At 39.4% G+C, this 24,551-nt stretch overlaps 1 protein-coding gene across 3 annotated transcripts in view; it reads right to left on the reverse strand.

Moving 5' to 3' along the window:
- Nucleotides 1-24,551, reverse strand: part of LOC122888695 (polypeptide N-acetylgalactosaminyltransferase 10-like) — a 76,441-nt gene that overhangs the window by 43,468 nt on the left and 8,422 nt on the right. For all 3 annotated transcript variants that reach the window (XR_006380761.1, XR_006380760.1, XM_044223434.1), the window contains exons 2-4: nt 14,323-14,425; nt 10,296-10,434; nt 5,483-5,649 (exon numbers count right to left, since the gene is read on the reverse strand). Coding sequence is in view for 1 of the 3 variants with exons in the window: in XM_044223434.1 (XP_044079369.1) it covers nt 5,483-5,649; nt 10,296-10,434; nt 14,323-14,425 (409 nt within the window). In the remaining 2 variants the exon portion in view is untranslated. The remainder of the gene's footprint in view (nt 1-5,482; nt 5,650-10,295; nt 10,435-14,322; nt 14,426-24,551) is intronic.

Here is a 24,551-nt window from a genome sequence, read left to right on the forward strand (position 1 = left end):
ATCTTCAACCATTAAATGTATTCCATGAATGACATTACTAGACGTCTCTGAAGTTTAGATTTTAAACTTCAAAAATGTAACTGAATGAAGAGTGACATCAATGGGACTGAGGAGAACATCTGTTTCATTTTAGCTAACTATGTATAAACAGCTTCAAACAACCACAGCAGAGAGAGGGAGAGAGAGAGGCTGATATGGAAAATGATGCTAACTTTCACCAACACTGGAGGGATCCTTTAACGACCACATCAATAAAAATGGAGGTCATTTCTATAATTACAACATGTGTCATTTTTCTCACCTTGAAGGCAAACTTCACAGTGTTAAAAGAAACTGCCTCACCATGAGTTCATTTGCCTCAGGATAACTGTTACAAGCAGTTCTGGTGCATAATGAAGTGTTATAAATATAACAGGGCATTAGTATGACTGTAGGCTTTGTAGATGCTGTTGAGCAGAGCGAGGTAACTCAGCATCAGCAGAACTGACTGGGAGGGAGTCTGCGTGTGTTATGAAAGTACCTTTGTCAGGGTGGGCCGGGACGTTAATGAGTCACACAGATTGATGACGTTTTGGGAATGAGAATTTGATCACCATCTGCTTAAGAATAAACATCATCTTTTATTTCAACTCTCAGTAAAGAGGACGTTTCTATACAGCACCATACAGCAAGACCAAAAGATTGTGTTATGTGTACATTTATGAGTCCATGCATGTCTTCATGTAATGCATATGGTTTAATCAGTTGTTGAATATCTAACTATATTAGGCTAGATAAATTAACTAGGACAGCTAGAACAAAATTAGCAGGGATGTTAGCTAGTATACTAGGTAGTAAAATACTAGCTTTTGGATTCTGGAGATTCATTTTTTACATATTTTTCTTGGTTTTAAGGTTTTAATTTTGTCTGATTACTAACATTTGTACGTGTAGTGACACATTACTACCAACAATGAGCCAAGAGTCCCCCGCCCCCCTTGGAAAAAGAAATGCATGACAATGAACAAACAACACTTCTGAACAGAGCAGAAATATTTATGTTTCATATTATATCATACAAATTAAATTGAAATATACTGTATGTGTCTGTATGAAGTTGTGTAATTGTTTGTTAACCATACTATTTAATTAGTAAGCTATATACAACTAGGATCATTATTCTTCACATATCCCACTTTTTAACCATCAACATAACAGAATATTTTAATGTATCGTAGATGAAGAATCTTGCATATTTATTTCTTGCAACAAATAAGAAAGTAACTGAGGCAGTGACCAACAGAAGTGGTACTAAATGAAGAACCATTTGGGAGCCAAAAGAGCCGGCTCTCGGAAAGGAATGGAGCCATAAGATCCAGCTCCCCTCAAAGAGCCGTAATTCCAAGCACTGCTGATTGGCCAACAACATACATTAACTTTTTAATTTATTCCACCAGACTTCACATCCCTGGTGTGGCAGAATTTCGGCCATGTGGGAATGAATCCTTTGCTCCCACTCAATAAATTGCCAAAGTGAAAATGCTCAATTTGTCATTTTAGGATCAGTGCTGACCTGTGATGATGTGATGTGAATAGATTAAGATCAATTTTGATTATTTTTATGTGCTGTGTTCCCATCCTGAAGCCAACAACCCTTTCACATTGAAAAATAATTATTTAAGACTGAATCCTTATCTTTGTTGGTCATTTTTTTAAGCACTGGAAAATAAAGAAAAAGCCACAGCTACAACAAGACACACAAATGCAAATACACAGACAGGACTTATTCACACTTTAGAACATGCGTGTTGCCAACTCATCTATCTCCTTTTTTCACATTCTTACAGGAAAATATTTCTCAGCTTCAGAATCAGAAATACTTTATTGATCCCTGAGGGGAAACTCTTTTGCTACAGCAGCTCACTGTCACGTCAGTGCACACAGGGATAGAAGTACTAAGCAACAAATATAATACACTATAATACAGGTCAGAAAATAGTACCAAGTGGGTATAAGTATAAAATAAAATAAGTGTGAAGTACAAAGTGGGTACAGTAATAGTGCATGAACTGCCAAGTGTAGCTTATTTATAATGAGACGGAGGATATTGCACAGCAGTAATAGAGGTATGAATAAATATCAATATCAGATATTGGTAAATGAAAGTGTGAACCAGACATTAAGCACCACACTGTAAGTCTGAACAACACTTTATAATAAATCACTGTTTCTCTCCTCCTCTATAATGCACTTGCTTCCTAATTAATTACGCAAGGGTTCAATGCTGAGCATTGATTTGTGGTGCTCTGCACAGAAACTGTCCGAGATAATTCCCTCCAACATTGTAACATCAGCTACTCCACCAGAGACCAGAACCGATTGAAGTTCACTTTGTACTCGTGTCTCTTAAGCCTTAATTACAGCCCGACTCATTTCTTATCAAAGGACAGTGACAGTGAGAAGGAGTGTTTGAGCAGATGGCCTGCAGAGGTTAAATCCCTTCCCCGCAGCTGTGTAATGTTCCCCCATCCATCCTGACGAGGAGGTCAGGATGGATGGGAGGTTCCATGCTATTTTCACACAACTGAGTTGTTCTTTACTTCCCACCCAGGGACGTGTGAGGGTAGAGGGGAAGGGATTATGTGGGAAAAGAAAGTTTCCTATTTTCTTTGTGTGGATTTTAATGTAAAAGTTTACTGTATTGGATGTTTGTCATGGATTAATTTTGATCAAAGGTGCTAAACAACAGCTTACAGTATAAGGTGAAGTTGATTTTTCATGGTATCTTTTGTGAGCATGATTGGATGTTTGTGCAAGACTCCTTTGAGTTGTCCTTGTGTGTTTATTCATATTAATGTTTGTTTTTTAATTTTCCTTGACACACACAAATGCAATTAGATGATCGTGATATCACGGGTAAGGTTAGGGAAACACTGGTAATGGTAAATACAATAAGCTTAAGGTTCGGCAACAAAAACACTTGACAAATGTGAGAAAAACTGTTATTATTACTCAAAATTATAAGTCCATACTTGTAAAATTATTATCTTATAATCTTTAGCATATTTCTAATTAGTAATACATTAGAAGGTAATAAATATGTTCAGGGGAAACACAAAGGAGATGAAGAGATATGATAAGACAAATCTAAGATGCACAAAATATACACAAGGTAGACACGACACCGCAGCCAGTGGAGAGAGCACTCCATAATCCTCCCTTAAATGCATATGCAGTGAGGAGAGAGGCACACCTTGCAGTCGCTCACACAAATGACACACAAACTGTGAGTCCAGCCCGGTGCGTGTGCACAATGTGTAAATGTGCAGGTACACAGACACAATTACGTACTGACCTTCATCGTGGTTATCATTGTTATCATTATTTTAAAAAGAAACTACCAGGACTTATCTTAACGTGTTAAAGACACACAGCAAGTTTCCATCATAAAGGTTTTCTTCTTCAAAAGAAAAAAAAGAGGGACCTCTGTACAGTTTTAACCCCCAAACAATGTATTCTGGGAAGCATGATAACATATTGATCATCTTTAGAAACTTCTGAGTTGAAAAAATGAGTTGAAGTGAACCTTCAGCAGTACATTCATTCAACTCATCATTACAGGTCCCCGAGTTCTGAAGTAGTTGAAAATAAAAACTATAAATATGAAGTTAAAACAACTTGAAATTCATAAAATTTCACAATAAAAATGTACACACATGAACATGGCAAGACTCGATTTTCTGGCTTCTCGTCAGACTGTTGAGTTTTAGGCTACAGTACAAGTATGCACTGTGGATAACCACTGCCATTGTTGCAACCGCCAACACATGTATTGCATTATTTACAAGGATATATTGATTTTGTCTGGTAATAAAAACAATCATCCAGACAAACTAATCTTAAGACTAATAGTGATTTTTAACAATTATGTGACATGCTTTGTAACCTCAGAGGCTTTACAAACCCAACATGTACATTACCTGTGCACATATTTGAAAATAACAATACTTTTAATTAAGTGTCCTGTAGTTTTACAATCTGGAAGATTATAGCAGTCCTTTAGTCATTTTTTGTTTCCACTCCACTCAGCTGCAGCAGTCGGAGGGTTTGGTCTCTGAGCTCTGATGGGTGTTAACCTCTAAATGAGTCTGAGGCAGCGGAACATCTCATTATCGTGGCGACGAGAGGTAAACACATCCTTCAACGAGGGACTGTGACAGGGAGCACTAATTAACAAGGAATTAAACACTTTCTTAAGAGGGCTGGCGAAGGGAGAGTGAGAGAGAAAATAACATGCAGACAGGTGCACACACACGCACATGTACAAAGCTATGCAACAATGGAAAGGAGATGTTTGCTGCGGAGCCAGAGATACACAAACAAAAGCAAACCCACACATGATGAACAGAGTGGACCAGAGTGGCACACGCTGCAGTAGAATCTTTTTGTTTCGTAAGATATGATTATACTTCCTTTATTCCTGTGGAAATTGAGCAACCATCATTAAATGACCAATTACTGCACTCCTCAGCTACCAAGAGACAAGTTGCTAAACCAACGACATAGCATCTGTGTGCTACGGACATCTTTCGACTCGACTCGACTCTTTCCAAGTAAAAACAGAAATTTTCGTTGAAAATTTAGTTACTCGAAAATATCTAACTGAGCACACTTGTGCATCTTACTTCCATTTTCTGCAGCTTGTGAGCGTCCAGGTCGACTTTTGTACACATTTGCAATTGTTACTTAAAGAAGTTGGGATTTGGAGAAATTAGTATTTTATGTTCACTTTCCTAACCAAGGTCGTAACAGCAGGGTTTGAGTTTTAACATCTGTACTGACTTATCTAGCTTGTGTCTTCACACCTTGTAGCCAGAAACACACTTTTACTTTGTCTTACAAAGTGTGAGGTCTCTACACAAAACCAGCCCACATGTTGCTTGTAGTCTGGTAAAGCTCACTATGCAATTCATTTAGACAGGCTCCATTTAAAGTAGGCTGTAAGTATTTTTCATCACTGTGACAGAACCTTACACCTGACTGGACAAATGCAACACTCACTGGACTAGAGTAGGTTAGGGTTCTGCTAACATACATTGTTTTCCTAAATTATCTCCAAAGCATGTTTTTGAATAAATGAGGAAAGAAATACAGTGGGAAACATGGAAGCTACTGAGGTCCACTCAGTTTACAGTAAGTGATATTTACATTTACCATTTTTATCCCATACATTTGGGATAGGAAAACTAAGAAAAAATAGCACCAAAATACACAAATAAATGTATCTGAGCCAAATTCCCCAGAACGACAAATTTAGGTTATGGGCCTCATAGAAAACCAATGTAGTATTGATAAATTCTACCATGGAATCAAACAAACTACCCTTCAAAACGCCATTACATAGTTTTGAATTTTAATTAAGTCACGCTTGTTTGCACATATCTGAGGAGGTGTGTTATCTGTGCAGGTGTGTGTTCTGTTTAGTGATGAGTGTTCTCTGTACCTTTGTCACTGAAGTCGTCGACCAGGATGACCTCTGCTATGAGCTGTGGAGGAGAGCGGTTAAGCACGCTGTGAACAGTCCTCAGCAGCGACGACCAGCCCTCATTATGGAACGGGATGATGATGCTGGTGTTGGGCAGCTTCTCTGCATACAGCTTCTGTTTACAGCTACACACAGGCAAAATAAATACAGGAATATTGCACATTCCTCATCTAGCAACCTTCCTTCTGGTTACACACTCGCCTCCTCAACAGATCTCGGGTCACTGAGGTGACATATGGATTCAGTGCTTAAATGGACATGTCTGAGCAGGCTGTAAGACAGCAGTTCTACTCAGCTTGCTGAATTCCATGTGCAATCTTCTCTGAAACCACTATTCAATCAATTTTCTATCATTTGCTATTACAGTGAAAATTGTATTTGGTCATCTCTCAGAGAGAGAGGGAGAGGGAGAGAGAAAGAAAAAATACCAATTTCAAAGACCCCATTACATTTCATATATACATACACATCAATTCTTAAATTACAAATTGAATTACAAATTGTTAGGCAAAGGTTAGGCTTCAACAATAGAAATATGGAGAGAAACTACTTCAAGTCCTCCAAAACAAAAGACAAAATACATTGTTTGTCACTGCCTTCCAAAATAACCCATATGAGTGTTTTCTGATCTGACACTGCTATGGTTAATATGGCTTGGTTAGGGGTCATGGTGTGGTTAAGATAATTACTTTGTCCTTCACCGTCATGGTTAAAAGAAACCAACGCTGACTGTTGATAGGAAACTAAAAGCTGTGTTAAAAATCTGACGCTGTGTCGTACCATCCATCCACCCCAACCTCCTCCCTATGTGGACTTTGAGGTTCTATAACAACAACACACTGCTTCTACCTTTGCTATTGACAGACAAGATCCATAATAATAATAATAATAACAATAATCGCAGTAATAATGATAGTAATTTCATTTGTAACACTTTTCAAGCAAGGAGAAGAAAGTGCTTTCCAGTGCAGGGAGACAGCATAAAAAGACAACCACAGATATAAAAACAACAGCAAAATATATATACAAACAAATTAGTGTAGTTGTCAGACGATTCCATAAAAATGTGTTTTAAGACTGAATTTAAAACCTGAGACAGTGTCAGCAGATCGAATACTAACTGGAAGACTGTTGCAAACCCGAGGTGCAAGAACTGGGGTGATATGAGAAGTGTGTCTGGTCTTAGTCAGGAGCCTGACTGGGGAGTTCTGCAAAGCCTGAAGCTGAGCTACACCTCAAGCATTAAGGCAGGTAAATAAGGCATTACAATAGTCCAGGCGTGAAGATATAAAAACATTGGTAACTTGGTAAAATTCCTGCATGACAGTGGTATGAGATGTTATGGTGAGGAATGTTATACCCTAATGCCAGCATATACAGTGAGAGCAGAAATGGTCCAAGAATTGATCCTTGAGGAATGCCACATGTCTGTGCTTTCTAATTCTCATGGCTGCTTGTCAGTTTTTAGGCTTTTGAACAAACAACTAATGCTGTCATTTTTCTTGGGAGGACAGGCTTCGTTGCTCAAAATAGGAATTCCAGAGATTATATTTAAACGGAAAGACGCAACAACTTTTAATAATTCATCTCCCGGCCGCTGAATGGAGCTCAGTACAGCAGGCTCTGCAGTGATGCCCCTGACATGTCCCTCCTGCATCAGAGACAGCTTTAATTTTATTATGTGCAGCACATACAGCTGTTATCAGCCGCCAACATGTGCTCCAATGACGGGTTACAGCGATGACCTTGTACATGATCATCACGGCAAGCAGCGGGGCCCATGCAGAGGAGCTTAACATCGGAAGAGAGTTACAGTATGTTCCATTGCTAATGGAGAGAGAGAATGTGTGTAGTGAACTGTGTCAGTTGATCAATGTCTGTGTTGAACATCGGCCTGCGTGTTATTCATTCAAATATGAATGATGGGAGAGAGACAGGCAGAGTGATCGACAGTCAGCCGGCTGGTGACTCTTTACAGACCCTGTCCAATTCTACAGGGGATGGAGGTGTGTGTGTGTGTATGTGCATGTGTGATGGAGGTGTGTGTGTGTCTGGGCGTGTGTGAGTGTGTGTGTACTTCAATTAAATTTTGCCAACGTGTAGAAATCGAAGGTGTCAGTCACAGGTCTGGGATTGGCTGCCTCTTAGGCAGCGACAACATGCCAATCACCAAGAGGCAGACACTGCCTACAGGGCAGACCGGGTGAAGGAAGTCGATAGGGGGGAGCCAATGGTCAGTGGGGAGAGCAGGTGTGTTCATCTGATTGGTCACAGGAGAGTGACAAGTGTCTGGCAGCCACGGGGGCTACATCAGTCCTCAACACCATCCATTCATATAACACATTTACATGCTAATAATTCAATTACAACCACACTGAAGCAAGACTCTGATTATAGCAGTTGTCATGTAAACAGTTGATGTTTACATATTCATTAGTTCTGGAATGATTATATGTTTTCTGGGAGACCCTGTCAAAAGATGCTGTCCAGCCAATAAGAGCACCAGATCTAATGTGGGTCATCTTGGAAGGAACTGAAAAGCAATGTGTTCTGTGATTTAGTATGGAGGACTTGTTGCATTGCACGCCAACACCCCCCCCTCACCCTTGGGATCTGACACGGGGACACTGACAAGACTGGGCTAGAAGCAACACATTGAGTAAACTACTGCAATTGTATAATTTTTCTGCGAATACAAGCATACTATCAGAATAACTATGTGTTATGTGATAAACACATACACATAGGGGCTTCAAAACGTGGTAATTCTCTGTCACCTGCCAGACCTAGACCTGGACTTGACTTGAACTTAAAAATGAGGACATAGGACAGCACAGCGGTGCGGCAGTTAGCACATCGTATGTCGAATCCACTGGCCAGCTGAGGCATTTTAAATCATGTTTTCTAGGAATTACATTTCTATACTACTACTTTGCAAATACGTTTTGAAAGAAATGAATCCCTGCGAACTTACACAGGATAAGCGGGTAAAGATAATGGATAGAGGGAATGACTTGACTTAGCTGAGACTTGACTATGTAAAGACTTGATATGACTTGAGACTTAACAGCAAAATCATTCAAGTCAAGTTTTGTTCTTCTAATATCCTGGAACATTTGGGCCAGACAGGCCTTGTATTGCTACACACCTTGAATATTTACTTATTAGGCCTTGAACAGACTTGGTTTCAGTTAAAAATTACACTAATAATGGCTTTGAAAAGAAAATATTCAAATGTTGTGTCATTGTAATGATGAACATTTAGAGACTTGAAACACTTGCATCTTGACTTGCAGTCTGCTAATGAAGATTCGTCTTGGACTTGCCTGAAAGGACTTCAGAGCAGCAGCATGAAGTCATCTGCATGTACGAGTGTTCAAAATGATGTATGTAGGAGTGTATGAGCAGTATGGAGTGGATTTAACGAGTGCCTACCATGAGTGTCCTAAAACAAGGATTGTAAGAGAACTTAAAAAAACTCTTTCATTCCCACTGCAATATCCATTTTAAACGAGGCCAAATAGACTGTCACTACTATTTAATGCAGATTTGCACACCTGCTCTTATTTATTTATGGAAGTGTTTGTGTTTTAATGCAATTTTATGTCTTTCATGGGTGTACGTTTTTATGTTGTTTGTGAGCCCCTAACCTAAGACAATTTTCAAGACAAAGTTTTTTGAATCTTGAATTAATATTTTCACATGCATCTACATCAGTCAGCTTTAGAACTAAACTGCAGGCCTGGATGAAAAACTAGTCATCTGTCGTTGAATATTTTGAGATGTTGCATTTATTCTTGAATACCTGTCAGCACAGGCAAGTCATTGCAAGATATATGTAAGGTCAAGGAAGGCCTGCTTTTATAAACACTGATAAAAAGAATCTGTCCTCATGGGGAAATGGGCAGAGAGGAAGCATTCGCGGCTGCTTTCCACATGAAAGAGAAGGGAAGGTCAATTGTCAGAGGAAAGTTCTTGTCAGGCAAAAGAAAAGCTGTGATTAAAGGCCTTCCACAATGCCACTCTTGGATTGAAAGGGGACACACAGGTCACAGGAGTCTGTATAGGTTCTGGTTTCTTAGGGAGAAATTCTAAAACTTTAAAAAAGATTTTGAAGTTGTTGTTTTTCCTTAACAAATACTGCACTAAACATCTCTCCATGACCTGCTGTTCCCATGAAGATGAATACGCAGACGGATTTCAGGGACATAAATAAACTTCAACATTTTACTGAATGAACTTTTTTGATGTACTTTATGAAGCAATCTAATCACAACACATCTACATATCACCAGATCAGGTATAATTATAAACATGGTTCTGATTATTACAGATTTAATTGCGGGGCCATTTTTGGACTTAAAGGGATTCAAAAGATTCAAGACAATGTCCGTGCATTGGTACTACTACTTTCAAAATGTTTTTTCGCATCTTGGCTCTGCATTTTCACTAGCTTCATTAGAGAACTGACCTAAGAGTTGGTGACAGAAGACCAAAAACCACATCATGAGTGAACATATGAATCAACACTGAGGTCAGTGCACTCTTCATCTCTGAAATATAATGGTGACTACTTGTTTTCCGAACCAAAATGAAATTAGATGAATATGAACTGACAAAAACAAAATTTTTAATAAGAGGATGGAATTTCACCAGCAAGCCAGTGCATTCTATTTTGACTGTGCATAGCAAATTAAGTTTCTGACCTTGTTTAAGGAGTGCTTTCATACATTTACCTGGAGGCACAAACACACACACACACAGGACTCACTTTGCATGGCGGATGTCAGGGAGGGAACGGTTGAGGGAGATCTGGTCGCTGATGTAAATGTTGAAGCCGTTCTCCCTGTAGGCCTGGTCGACCCTGTCAGTTTCTGTCAGAGGAAACGGCTTCCCTTGTTCACCGTTACCTGCATCAAACACACAGGTCAGTACCCATGATACATCTGGAGTCAAACACGTGCGCTAACTTTGCTCTGTGTCTGCTTGATGTTTAAATAAGCAACTGTTTGCTAACATGCTATATCAACTTTAGAAGTTGATATGTCAGTGTTGTGTTTATTCCCCCAGTTGTGGCCCTCAAGTGGCCAAAAAAATCAATGGTAACACTTGATTTGAAGGTGGCCACATAAGACTGACATGACACCGTTATAACCATGACATAACACCTGTCATGAACATGAAGGAGTCTTTATGAATGTTTATGACTGTTGTCATTAAGTGTCATTCGGTTAATTATGTCACTTTTAATGCAAAGTTGACATTGTTTGAGATGTCTTTGTCATGACAACTTGACATTAACCAAGAAAACAAAGACTGTCATAAACATGTCATAGAAGTCCTAATTATCAAACTTAAAGAAACTATTTAGCTTTATGTGTTAACATTACATTATACTGTCACATGTGCTTGGTTTTTACAACAACTGTAATGAGACCATTCTTACCAAATCAATTAATACTGGCTGAGGATCTTTGTTTATAGTAGACCATTGCAGGCAGTGTTGCACATCCATGACTGTGTTATGATAATGTTGGGTAATTTGCAGGAATATGATACCTTTATTCATAATGTATTCATTTGACTGGAATAACCAAAAACAGATATTCCCATCTAGTCATTATATGTACACTGTCCATGTATACAAACACAGATTTTTGCCATTGATGTTTGACCAAGTGAACATTTTGTTCCTGGGTCTTGGCCTACCAGAATGAGAAAGATCAGGTTTGTAGTCTGCCAGGAGCAGATGCAGCAGGACCAAACTCTCTGATTTTACAGCAGCGACGCAAGAGCCTGCTATAACTCTGCAACTATATTTAATTAGCGCCAGCGGCTACAACACAAAGTCTGCCTAACCCTAAACCTAACCCTAAGGCTAACTTAACCAAGTAGTTTTGGTGCCTAAACCTAACCAAACTGCGACCGTTTCACAACATTAACCACGTGTTTATTGTTACCATGACAACAAAGGTCCAGTACACGTCTTGCTAGTTGCTGGACATTTGTAGGATTCCGCATGAAAAATTGTGCATAACTTTTTCGTAAGATATCATACAAACCGTTGATCAGCTAATTGGCTTTTTTCTCTTCTGTAAGAGTGGTTCTCTGAGGAACTTTATTAATTAAAGATATTATTTATTATTATCTTTGATAATTCTGATAATTAATTTATTGTACCTACACAATTTGGTGCCCCTTTAACCATTGTAATTCCTTACAATACTCAGCAAGGGATCACAGCAATCAAGAACAGACAATGTTTTTTTTTCAGGGCTGTGATGAACGATTATTTTCATTAGTGATTAATCTGCTGATTATTTTCCTGATTAATTATTAATCATCTGGTCTATAAAAGTAAAAAATAAATGTGGTAGAGTGGGTCGTCTACTGATCATAGGGTTAGCGGTTCGATCCCCACCTCCTCCTGTCGACATGTCAAAGTGTCCTTGGGCAAGACACTGAACCATGGGTTGCTCCCCAGCCACTGGGGATGCACAAGCCAGTGCATTCCTAATTGCCAGTCCCAAGCCCGGATGTATGGGGAGCAGCCAAAAGAAGAGATAATTTTTGTCTGACCAGTCCAAAACCCAAAGGTATTCAGATAACATAAGACTAAGAAAATCAACAAATATTCACATTCAAAACAATCAATATATACCTATATATACAGTATGTGTGTGTGTGTGTGTGTGTGTGTGTGTGTATAGATATATTAATAGACATATATAGCACTTAGCTTAGGTGTATGACATGCACACCCAAGCATGTACCTAATCTTTCTCTAACAACCCTTTTCGACACATAAAGATTATAAAAACTGAGCTCATTTCTGGAGTGCATCAAATTACACTGTGCTGCATGTTTCATTAGCCACTCATCAATGCACTCCACACAAACACACAAAGACACATGAGACTGATCTATAGTCAGAGGAGAGCATCAAATTAAAGTGAGCTGCCTTGTTCCATTAGGCAGAAATGATCTGTCTATATTCCTGAAGGTAATAACTGTGGAGAATAACTTCTCACTTTAATGGCTCATTTCAGAGATAAACTCTTATACTTAACGTTGTACTTTTCCCTGCATAATAAAATTGTTACATAGCTCACTTAAATTATGTTTTGTAGTCTCAGGCAAGTCTGAACCCTAAGAAATATTTCTCTTAATAGATTCTGTTTGACTGAGTTACAGATTTCTATAGTGATTTAATTGACATCTGAAATCCCTTGCTGAAAACTCTGCAGTTTCTGCTAGAACTCTCATAATTTAGGACTGTGTACACATAGTTCATATGAGCACACATACTTCAACTTGTCATTCATTTTGGGATACACTTAGGTCTGAATGCTGCTCTAAAGCAGTGTACCTGGTATTATTTCAGAGGTTTGGGTATTGAGACAGACGCTTGGTCTCTCTTTCTGTGTCTAAATTGACTAAATGACACTAAAAAGAGTCAGTATACAAACTCTTGATATTTGAGTGTCCTGTACATGGGCATTATTGTCCCACAATGCAGTGCACAAAGGAATGGCTCTACTCACAGGCACAAAGTAAATTTAAATAAATTGGAGGTAGTGATGAGATGGCTCTAGAAAGATCTTAGAAAATAAATATTAAACCTTTAGAAAGGCATTTTGATGCCTCTTGGTGAAGTTAAATTGGCAGTGACATTTCAAAGTCCCAGTTTGATTGACATCCAATGTGCAGGTATTGTGTCAACACAGCTATAGAGTTACAAAGTGGGAGGTGCAGCTGGTTCCCGAAGTAGTTTTCCGCACTCTGAATTCCCATTTTAAAATTTTCTTTTAATGATATCTTCACTTTCTCAACATAGAAATATCGGAGTCTCCTGGATAATTTAACAGCACTATCGTTTTATGTTATGGCCACCATTATTTCAACTTAGTTTCTGAGAAATCATGTTTTATTTCCCTTAATTTGGCATGGCAATTGGCTCTAAATACTACAACACCCATGAGCTTCAGTCACCGTTGCTATGGAGAAGCTCTGTTATTAGATGTTTGTTACCCAAATACAACCTGGGAGTCGAAGGTAACTTCTCTCTTTACGTTGATATGTACACAGACTTGTACTTTCGGCTTTTATCAAAGACAGTTGTTTACAGTTGTCCAGTTGTTTATCTTTTCTACTGATGATTCAACCAGGAGCCCATGCCAATCCAAGCTGTGGAACTGTCATTGTCTATAGAGAAAATGAATGGGACATTTTCTTACGGAACCAGGGGAGCCCAAAATAGCTCCCCTAACTTCGCAACTCTATAGTCACTCAATGTGCCTCTCTCCATTACTCTTAAAGAAACCCCAAACCATAGTTTTGTCCACAAAATCTACTGTAAGATCTTTTAAGAGTCTCAAACCCCTTGGTAGTCTCTCACAAATCCACCTCATTTGCCACTTAAGTACCAACTAATACCATATAAAAAACAGTTATATCTGTTACATCTGTGATAAATAAAAAGGCAAAGGTATGTTTCCCACTCAAGGCCTGGGGCCGAATCAATGCTTATTGTGGAAGATTAACTGTGTTTAATTATGAACTCAGAACTGTACTCGCATAATTGATTCACACTGCTTCCGAGAGAGAGAAATCCACTTGGAAGGAATTAACAGACAAAAAAAGACTTAGAACTAGAGTGCTGCAGTGTGTGTGTGTGTGTGTGTGTGTGTGTGTGTGTGTGTCCGTGTGTGTGTGTGGCCTTGTGCTGAAACAGAGTAGATGTTCTCAGCAAACATGCCCAAACAAAACTGCAGCATCAGCAAAGAGTTTGGACCTACCTGAGCGAGCAGCATCTCTCCTCATTGTTTCGTAGTCGTGCCAGTCTGTCCGCCGCACACCATCGAGTCCCACCTGAGCAACCTTCCTCATCTGGTTCATCCCCTGCAAGAGCACACAGAAAAAATACAAATCATTAAGACTTCCATCATGCCTTTTCAGCTGCTTAGCCTGTCACTGACTGTCAATAAAGGATGTTATGCTTTTATATCTTAGTTATCTTGAAAACAGAAATGTTTCCTTAAAATACAGACTAATTTCAGTTGGTGGTAAAAGAGGAATTGTCAGACAAAATCTGCATGAGTTTTATTTTTCTTCCTAAAGTGTGCTACTGACATTTGGGGGTTTACACAAAGGACAAACAAATCTGTGTTTTATTCGTATGACACCTAGAAAATTACATTCAATCTCATTGCTGTTACACACATGCACACACATACACACCCTCATCACCATAAGCTATTATTCTCTACTGAGCATTAAAATGCAAAAGCAGCCATTTATGAAATTCTCTCCGTGTTAGAAATTACTTTCAGTGACTCAAGATATTATAGGATCACAGCACAATGGTAAATTAATTAGCTCCATGGGAGGATGCAATTAGTGAAATGTTGTTAACACAAACGACACATCTGACTGCATGGAATACCATTAACCAGGCTGTTAGCTGAGACCATAGTACAGTCAAACAAACCACTATGGTGAGCAATGGGAGTGTGTGTTCTGAGTGAGTGTTAAGTGCCTACAGCAGCTGTTCTCTATTTTCCTGTTTGCTTCCAGTCTGCTTGACATTTCAGAGACAGATAGTGTAGAAAACACAAATAAACACTGTGTCAACATTCCAATTGTATACAGTATATACTATATATTAATCTTAATAGTATACTATTATTTGTAGTGAGTATACAATAAATGTATACTAACAGGAAATTATACTGTACTGACAATTAAACTTCATACAAGGGGCAAAATAATTTTCACATATTTTATTGATTTACTGAGATCTTTCGAGACCATCTGCAGTTTGTTACATTGTTTTGCAGCTATGACTATCTCTGCCACTTCCTTTGTGCATTGCATTGTGGGAGAATAGTGTACATAAACAGAAAACTCAGAAATGAAGCATTTTTAGTATGCATACTGCTGTTTTGAGCATACATAATTATAATAATTGTGTTACTTTACTGTACAGTACATACTGTACTCAAAACATGCTTAGAATTAGTATGTAGTATGGGTTTGGGACACAGGCAGCTAAAGTCTAAATCGTTCCTAGTGTCCCCTAGAGGCTGCAATGATTATTACACTGCACAATTCTAAAGTGTTGGACAGAGTTTTTCCTCTGGGGAGCGTAAATGTTCTCAGCCAATATTGTGTGTCTTGAGGACAAAGTGGATAATTTGGCCTAAAGATAGTTCTGGGGAAAAGCTCATGTAATGACAAAAATGGACATAGTTCACCCTTAGTGGACTAAAAATGTCATGGCAAAGTGAATCCCAATAGATTTTGAAATTTATTGCGTACCAGGGCGAATTTGGGTCTGATGGTGGTGCTAAAGGAACGGTGAGTGGTTGCCAAAATCATTGTGATTCCTCCTCTGGGGACTGTGAATATCAACTGCCCACTTTCTTTCAAATCTGTCTATTAGATTTGGAGATACATTTAGTCTTCTGATTTTAGACACCAAGAAAGAACTGTAACAGAAAGCCTTTGTTACAAGCTGGAGGTATGGAGTTTGAAAGAGGTCGGCATTTACCAGGAAGGGAGAGTCTAACTGACACTATCGATTTGCATTATAGGAAATGTAGGATCAAGCCTTTTTGGATCTTAACTCGTACTATGCTAGGTGTTTGAGAGGTGTTAGTGATGTTTTGCACACCTAATTTACAAACATGAGGGGCGAAAGAATATTAGAAACACATTTCAATATAATGCAGTCCAGTACAACATGACTGTAAACTACAATGTCATTAATAAACATTGGTTAAATTAATACCTCTCTGACGGTGTCAATCTGAACTTTATTATCTTTGTAAAGGTCGAATTTATGGCTGGGCTGTTGTATTGGATTGCATTAGATTTTATAGGTGTACCTAAAAAAGTGGCCAGTGAGTGAGCTACTATTTAGAACTTACTATTTATTTACCTTAGCTAAATGTAAATATACGTTGTGTAATTGTGGCTAATATGACAATGAACCTGACAGAAACGAAGTTTTGAAAATGAGAGGTTAGACAGACAGTTTGACTGACAGACTGCCTGGATGTGATCATAGACTGTATAAAATATGAACGTAGTCTCGGTGACATCACCCATAGGTTTCTGAAGAGCCATTGTGAAGCTCAGTGTGGTGGCTCCGGTCGTCAAATGGCACTGCCTGACTCCGCTAATCCAAAAATGGGCAGAGAGGTGGAGCGTGGGTGGAGCTGAGGCGGGCCGAATGAAGCCTGTTTGCTGCGGCACCCACCTGTCACTCAAAGCAGCCAGGCCCTTAATTATGCATAACTTTAAGCTTTAATATAATTTTAACGGGTGAGTTATATAAAAATTCACCCCTCGTTCGAAAAACTCGCTTTTGGAGCCAGCCTCAAGCGGCCATGTGAGGAATTGCAGTTTTTGGCACTTCCGCTTTGGCTTCATTTTTCAGCACAGGAGCTTGCTGCTTGGATGTGATGCACCAGAGCAGACATGTGAAACACAAAGCTTCAATACCACAGCCATTTAAGTTGAAATAATTGTGGAAAATCAGCATCCCGATTGTTCAGTGCCACATCTTTTAAAAAGAATTAGCAGCTAATTATTCTGACTGATGGTGGTCATTGAACCGGATCAGCCACCACACATCCTGCATCCTGCATCCTACACAAGCTGAAATTAAGGATGGAAAGCATCATAGAGATTTATTCAGCATTGATTTGGGTCTGCAAGACAAAACTTAGAAAGTAAAACTTAAAGTAACTTTCCTCACAAGATTCAGGCTAAAAATCAGAATCTGGTTGTCATCATGTTCTGTTTCTGTTAAATGCAAGTATAATTGTCTCACAACTTCATCCTCTCCTCTTTTTGCTTCATATTTCCTCTCAGTGTGTCACAGGACCTGACATGAAGCGAGAGTCCATCTGTGTGTTTCCAACTAAAAGGAAGTGACTCTGCCATCAGATGCAGAGGACCTTGCAGAGAACAAACAGCCAGGGGAATTTAACTCCCAGAAAAGCTGCCGTAATCACTCAACACTAATATGCACGAAATGAGACCGGACACCAAATTAACCCAGCATTCTAGTGGAACATCCATTTCCTCCCCACTATAGAGGCGCATACATTTTCATTCAATTCATTTCAGTTCATTGGAATTCAGTTCCAGGTTAGTTTGAATGTACTCCCATTCTGCATCACCCCAGTGCACCGCTAAAGGGAGTTCCTTTTCTCTTGAGGTTACAGTGGAAACCAAACTAGAGTCAATGAATAACACGAAAATGCAGTACAAGAACTTCATACTAAAAGTCCAGTATAAGCAATAGTATATTTCAGTTTGATCATACTAGAGCACAGTTGCTGTGGTGTTTCATATTCTGCAAAATTGAGTTTTGGTGTCAGTCTCTCGGAATTCGAAGAGCTAGAAGTTCTTACCAGAGAAGCCTTTTTGCAAGTTCAACAAGGACACAAGGAAAAAAAGAGCCAAAGGTTCATTTCTACACCCACAGTGAGTCCAACAGACAAGAATGTAATGCCATAAAAGCCATAATACAAGTAAACAGAGATTCTTATTCTTGGTCAACTGCTGTTCATCAGTGCTTCTCTTTATTGTTCTACTAGAAGGATTTCTTTTTGCAAACTGCAAGAAATAAGACTAAGGGTAAAAGTGCTAGGCTGTGCGGCGAACAGAGAGGCAGTTTGTGGTATATTTGAATTAAATGCGTTTTAAAACTCCACCCATCAATATATTTATATCATTGTTGAACCTAACGGATATCTCTATCACAAAAACCACAGAACCACAAATTTGCAGCTCTACAGAGCTTTTTTGCCTCTTTTAGCTCATTGTTTTGGTTTTACTGCACATTTACTATTTTCAGTCTCATCTGATAAAACGCACTGTACACTGTATATTTGATGTTTTTCTGCCCCCTAGTGGCCAATCAGTTAGCTTTAAATATGAATTATATTAAGATAAATTCCCTGCGCTCATAGTAACACATCTTCACCAAAGCTGGGCATCACCTAACTCCATTCAACCCTGACTGGGAGGAAGGTTGCAAAGCCAAGTCCGATGATGTGTGTGGACCAAATCAGATCAATTGCCAACGTCACTATTTTGGGCTCAGTGGGGTATTAATTACAACATAACACCTAGAGTTGAATTCCAAACATACAGAAATCATTCTATTGTTCAAAAGATTCAAACAAACCTTTCAGCAGACCTAACCATCATTTTTCTTCTGTCTCACAGTGCCTCACTAAACCAAACCCTCCAGGGTTGCCTGATCCTTTCTCATCCACATCACCAACTCATAAAAGCTGATTTAAGTGGCATTCACATTTTACAAAAAGGAAAATAAAACAGTCATCCTTATTCTACTCTTTGTGTTGCTTTCTCTGCCTCCCCGCTGTGTACTCTGCTGCTGCCTTCCTAATGGCCATCATCACAGGGACGAGGCTTCACGCTGCCACTAACATTTCTGCTCTGGGCACTTTTCTACTCCATCAATATTCAAGGTGTAGCATAAACTAGCTAATAGGGCGTGACAGGAACGACACCACGAGCCATGCAGCCCATGTTTTGTCTCCATCAACTTTTCAATCATTAATTACAAAGCACTGTGTCTGATAAGTGACAAGCCTCAATGGAACTTCATACTTTATTGAGAAAAACATTTAGAGAGGGAGAGAAAGAGAGGGAAGTGGCCATTTTCATCTGCATGAGTGATCACTAATTAACTTGTAGCCTTTTAATGGTCTATTCATGTACACATCTAATGTTTGTTGCTTACAAACTATCTGTCCCTGGGTGGGGATCAACATTACGAGTTCCACTTTGAAGTATTTTTATGGATTTGTGTGTATATGTGTGTGTGTGTGTGTGTGTGTGTGTGTGTGCGTGTGTGCGTGTGCACGTGCGCGTGTGTGTGTGTGTTAAAAAGAAAGTGACGTATTGCCAAAATGTAAAAGAAATAAACTGGGTTTGACTCTGTCAGTACCACAGACAGAGACAGGGTTAGATGGGCTCATTTTCCCAGTGCAGTATTGGACAACAAATTAAATGATAGTGATTACAAATCAGAAAGCAATGTGATTCCGTAAACAAGAGTTAGACCAAAGCTATTGTAAAAATGAGTTAGTACAGTAACAAGGAAACTGGATTCACCAAAGTATAGACTTAGCTGTCAAATGAGTTATCCCAAGAGTAATTAAAGAGTAATTCAACAGTCACTGAGAATATTGTATTAGCTTGGTTTGCAGTAAGCTGATCATAGAAAAATTTTATTCTACTAAATCACAAATCAGCAATCTCAAAACAGATGTAATAAAGGAGTTCCTCCAGATAATGCTCGAACACGGGCATTTGGGAAGTGGATTAAAGGTGCGTGTCAATATTTGCTTGGAACTGACAAAAGGCTGGATGTAACAATGTCAGTTATGCTGCTATGGAACTGTGCCAGTAGGGGTTGCTACTAGCAAGAACAGACCCAACTGAAACTCCTAATAGCAGAGTAAACAGTGTGTTCGTCTGCTCTAATGCAAGCTGCAAATGTTAGCATGTCAGGCTGACTAGCTTACTGCCTACAGTAGTAACCTATTATTACTTCCAAAGCCAGGGAGCATTTCATGAGCTAACTACATTATTATGTGGGGTTACAGGTTATAAAAAATCCCCACTTCAGGATTTGAACATCCGTTACGTAGGCGCCAAGATGCTACTACTTCAGAGTTCAGGGTACCGTAAGTGGCTCTGTTCTGCTTGGATTTGCAGAAGTTTACACTCCAGCAACCCCAACCGAATTCGATATAGCCCGAGATAGCGTCACGTTTCACAAACTCATCAGTTAGTCCTAGTATTATGTTATGTTAGTCATAGTACCATCATGTATGCAGTACATATTTAACCCAAGGTTTTCGTTTTAAAATGAAACCAGCCTGAAACACTAAAAAGCCAGCTGGAGAATGAGTTTTCAATCAACTCATGAAGCTAACGCCTAAGTAGCTAACTAGCTACAGCTGATAAAATCGGCCAGTGACAGTTGCTATTTCAGCTGACAAAACTGAAAGTTGTTGGCTAGAAATGAGAAGCATAGCAACAGTAACTACAGTTGGTAGGAGTAAGCGAACTTTCAATTGCCCTTTAGGAATATGAAAGATCTTCTTCTCTACTCTGTACTGCACTCTTGATTCTATTTTACCCTTTATTGTTCTACATTACTTACTTATTACTTACATATCTGCTAACCATTTTGTGGCATCGCCCACTGGTTTCTGAAAATGTCTTCACACCTGACCAGACTTGAAAAGGTCTTCAACACCTCAAAAACGAATGAAACCCACACCACAGCGAATGAAAATGCCATGCTAACCTCTGAGGAATCACCTTTTCTGAAAAGAGTTACCTCATCATGCTTTGTGGCCGTGGCTTTATTCTTCAGTCGCTGTATTATGGCACAAGGGAGAAACTTTTCTCCTGAGAAATAAGTGACAGCAAAATCAGAACAAAATGGCAGTGACCTCTGAGGGCTCACTTGTACCTTCTAAACTTTCTATTAAAGCACAGTGGAGAAGAGAAAAAGTTAAACCCAAGAGGTTAGAATGGTTGCCATCCAGCCTCCATATGCTTTGTGTCGTATCTGTTTGAAAGCCCCCTGGTAGGCCTTTTCTGAATAAATCCCACAGGGGTAAAGTTAAGGTTAACGTTACTTTATCGTCTCCCATAGGAGAAATTGGTCTTGGATTCAGGGGAACTGCTACATTAAAACCATACATCACAATAAAAACATATTAAATACGAACACAACACATGTAAACATTAGAGTGGGTATTGTTTGTATTGCTCTCTGCATGTTATTTATCATCTCAATATGTATCCCAGGCTGTTATCCTGTATTACTGCAGCAAGAAGCATTCCCAAGAGTATAATCAAACTTCCAAGTCAATGATTTACAATAAATATTTAAACTAAATATTTGAAATGTTTCTTGGCAGAAATGAGAATTAAATCACAAAACAGAACGACTTTGTATTTTCATTTGTAAAAGAGCAGATGCACAGTATCTGTTTGTGTTTACAGTATAAGCTACTGCTGGCTCTATCTCCAGAGAGTTGTCTAGAAAATGCTTTACTTTCTTCTCAGCTGCTTGTCTTTACACAAAGTTGACTTGTATGAGTCAGGCATGGGAGTAATAATGCTTGAGATAGGTTCAATGCCCAGTGGGAAAAGCATGCAAAATGTATGCACCCACTGTACAATTATTATAAATATCTACAGTACAGTACAGTATCAGTGTTGAAAAATAAATTAGTTGTATGACGTGACAACACTATGGTTAAGGTTTGGTTAGGTTTAAGCACAAAAACGACTCGGTTAGGTTTAGGAAAAGATTGTGGGTTGGGGTTAGAATAAGTACTTTATTGGTTAAAATGACTTGATAATGTTAGGGGACTTTTGTCATCATGATTCCAATAATAAACATTTGGTTAACCATTGTGGACATGGTTTAAAATGAAGCATTTACTGTCGGGTGGAAACAGGAAACAAACAACAATCTCCTGTGTTAAAGTCTGATGTTTTGTTGACCCATCCATCCACCCCAGCCTCCTCCTAACAAACATCACTTACTTCCTCCTTTGCGCCTGTCAAAATTACTACGGCCGCTAGAGGGCTTTGTCACTTGAACGTAAACATATGTTGTTTTGGGGCACTTGCTGAAACGAATGATACTGTGGTTCCTCCGGCACCACCCTCAAGACAAACTTTACTTTTTTGTCCCATTAGTGGTAAGGATTTAAGAATATCAAAGTCATCTATTGTTTACATTTAGTTAATTTGGTTATTGCCCATTTGTGTTTGTCATCATTTATCATCATGGAGTTCAAGTTGTCTTCATTGCTGCTTGCCCCAAAGCGCTTAGTTAACTCTGTCTGCATTGAGGGAAGTTGTGACACTGTTGCACAATAATTAACAGAAAAAGGAAAGCAGATTATAAAGTAAAAAATCAAACATTGCTAAGCTTCATGATATCTTTTGTTAGCAGCTGATGGCTCAAAATCAATATCATCTCCAAAAATCTATGCACTTTTGCAAGGCATCGTTACTTTCTTATTTCACCCACTTTTGAACAAACTACACTTTGCTTGTTTTCAGCTCCTTTCAGATCTGTGGTGCTGAACAAAGACGAGGAGTGAACAAGGACAGATAGAGGACTACTGTTGGACTGCCTTTGTTTGGTGTAGAGGAAAAGCTGGTATTACCAGCAGTGCAGTAAGTCTGATAAGAACAGAGCTGCCCATTCATTCTCTGAGGAGGACGAATCAGACCACCTTGGGTCAATACTTCCCTTTTCTGTTTCTTCTCATCCTGCTGAGTGAGAAAAGGAAGCTTTTCTGTTCTTTTTTCTTCCCCTTCCTGTTCTGTCAGATCACAGACAGGTCTACCTCAAACCCCAGAGACAGAATTACCTGTCTTTTCTGTTCCACCTCATCCCTCTGCTCCTCCTCCTCCACCTTCAGCCACTTCACAGACAAGTCAATCTGTGCTGGAGGCTCACAACTCTCCCATTACCTCATCTGAGAACAAGAAACTTCAGCATGCACTAACTGACCTACTACTGCTTCAGTTCAGGCCAGGCTAGAGAGAGATGAATACGTTTCAGGTTGTTCCATTCACAAGTCACAACACTGGCTAAAAATGCTTTGTTGCTGTGTAGAAAATATGTTGAAGTTGCATTAATTGATTTTCTGGCCACTAGAGGGCAGAAAAACTCCACAAAAAGCTGACAGACACACAGTCCTATCATCTTTTAAAGTGGCTATCATGTTAGCAAACAATTCCCTGCTAACACTTTTAGCAGAGAGAGAGCAACATTATCATCCCACTTGAGTCATGAAAGATACTATCAAATAACAGATAAGGTGTGTCTGTTTTTAACTACCGCTTCAGGGAAGCGGTAGTTAAAAACAATCTGCCGGACTGAGCAGCCCTGTTGTGATACCGATGCAAATTCCTCTAGGCATCCATTCTTTGTCCTGTCTGGGCCAGACATGAGCTTAAGGCAGAGGACCTCCAGGCACAGCCTCCTGCAGCGAGGCACTCCAAACCCCCCTCAAAGAGGAGCGCTGCACAGTCCATTATCTCCCAAAAGGAATCATTATCCAGAGCCACGCTGAGAGGGAGAGAGCAGGCAGAGGACCAGAGAGAGGCCAGGACTCATGGAATCCTCCGCCTCCTGCGGTCTCAGACTTTCTGCTCAGATATTGATGGTACAGATAGGCAGACTGGTGGATAGGCAGACAGGTACACAAGTTGGCTGGCAGACAGGCAACGAACAGGTAACAGGCAGGCAGGCAGATATATATCAAAAGGCAGAGAATCCAGAGCCATCATAGTAACTGGGACAATCTGACAAAGAACAAAGGAAACACAGCGACTATATACACAGGTATGCCCATGGCTTTGGAATGAGATGTTCAACAATCACACATGGGTGTAATTTTAGGGCGTCCACATATTTATGACCATACAGTGTACTTTCGCTCTCTCTCTTCAGTACTCTGCTTCTATTTCAGCTTGCAGGCTTTGTATCTGCACTGGTCTGCGTGTACACACACACACAGTAAACAAACAAACAACAAAATAACAAGAAAACACACACCATGCGGTACACACTAAAAGGACAGATACACAGTCAGCTCACACATATAAATTGAAAGACATAAAAAGACTTCACTAACACACACTAGGGAGGGCAAACCGCACAACTGCACACAAACACACTTCCAGCTAAAAGCAGTCCTGCTATCACCTGCTAACAGCCGACTGCAGAGAGCCCCCAAACATCTTAAAGGTTATTAATATAACTTGTTGGCGGATACAGCTAGGAAACATGCAGATATCTGAATTTAAACTCATATTACTGCTACTGAACACTTTGATATATGTGCACACACTATTGCTAACCGACAGAGTTTGTTTTGTTTTTAAATTAAGTACATATCGTAAGGCTGACCTGACTGCTTCGAAGCTTTAA

The sequence above is a fragment of the Siniperca chuatsi genome, linkage group LG14 (genome assembly GCF_020085105.1).
Source record: "Siniperca chuatsi isolate FFG_IHB_CAS linkage group LG14, ASM2008510v1, whole genome shotgun sequence".
NCBI classification, from domain to species: domain Eukaryota; kingdom Metazoa; phylum Chordata; class Actinopteri; order Centrarchiformes; family Sinipercidae; genus Siniperca; species Siniperca chuatsi.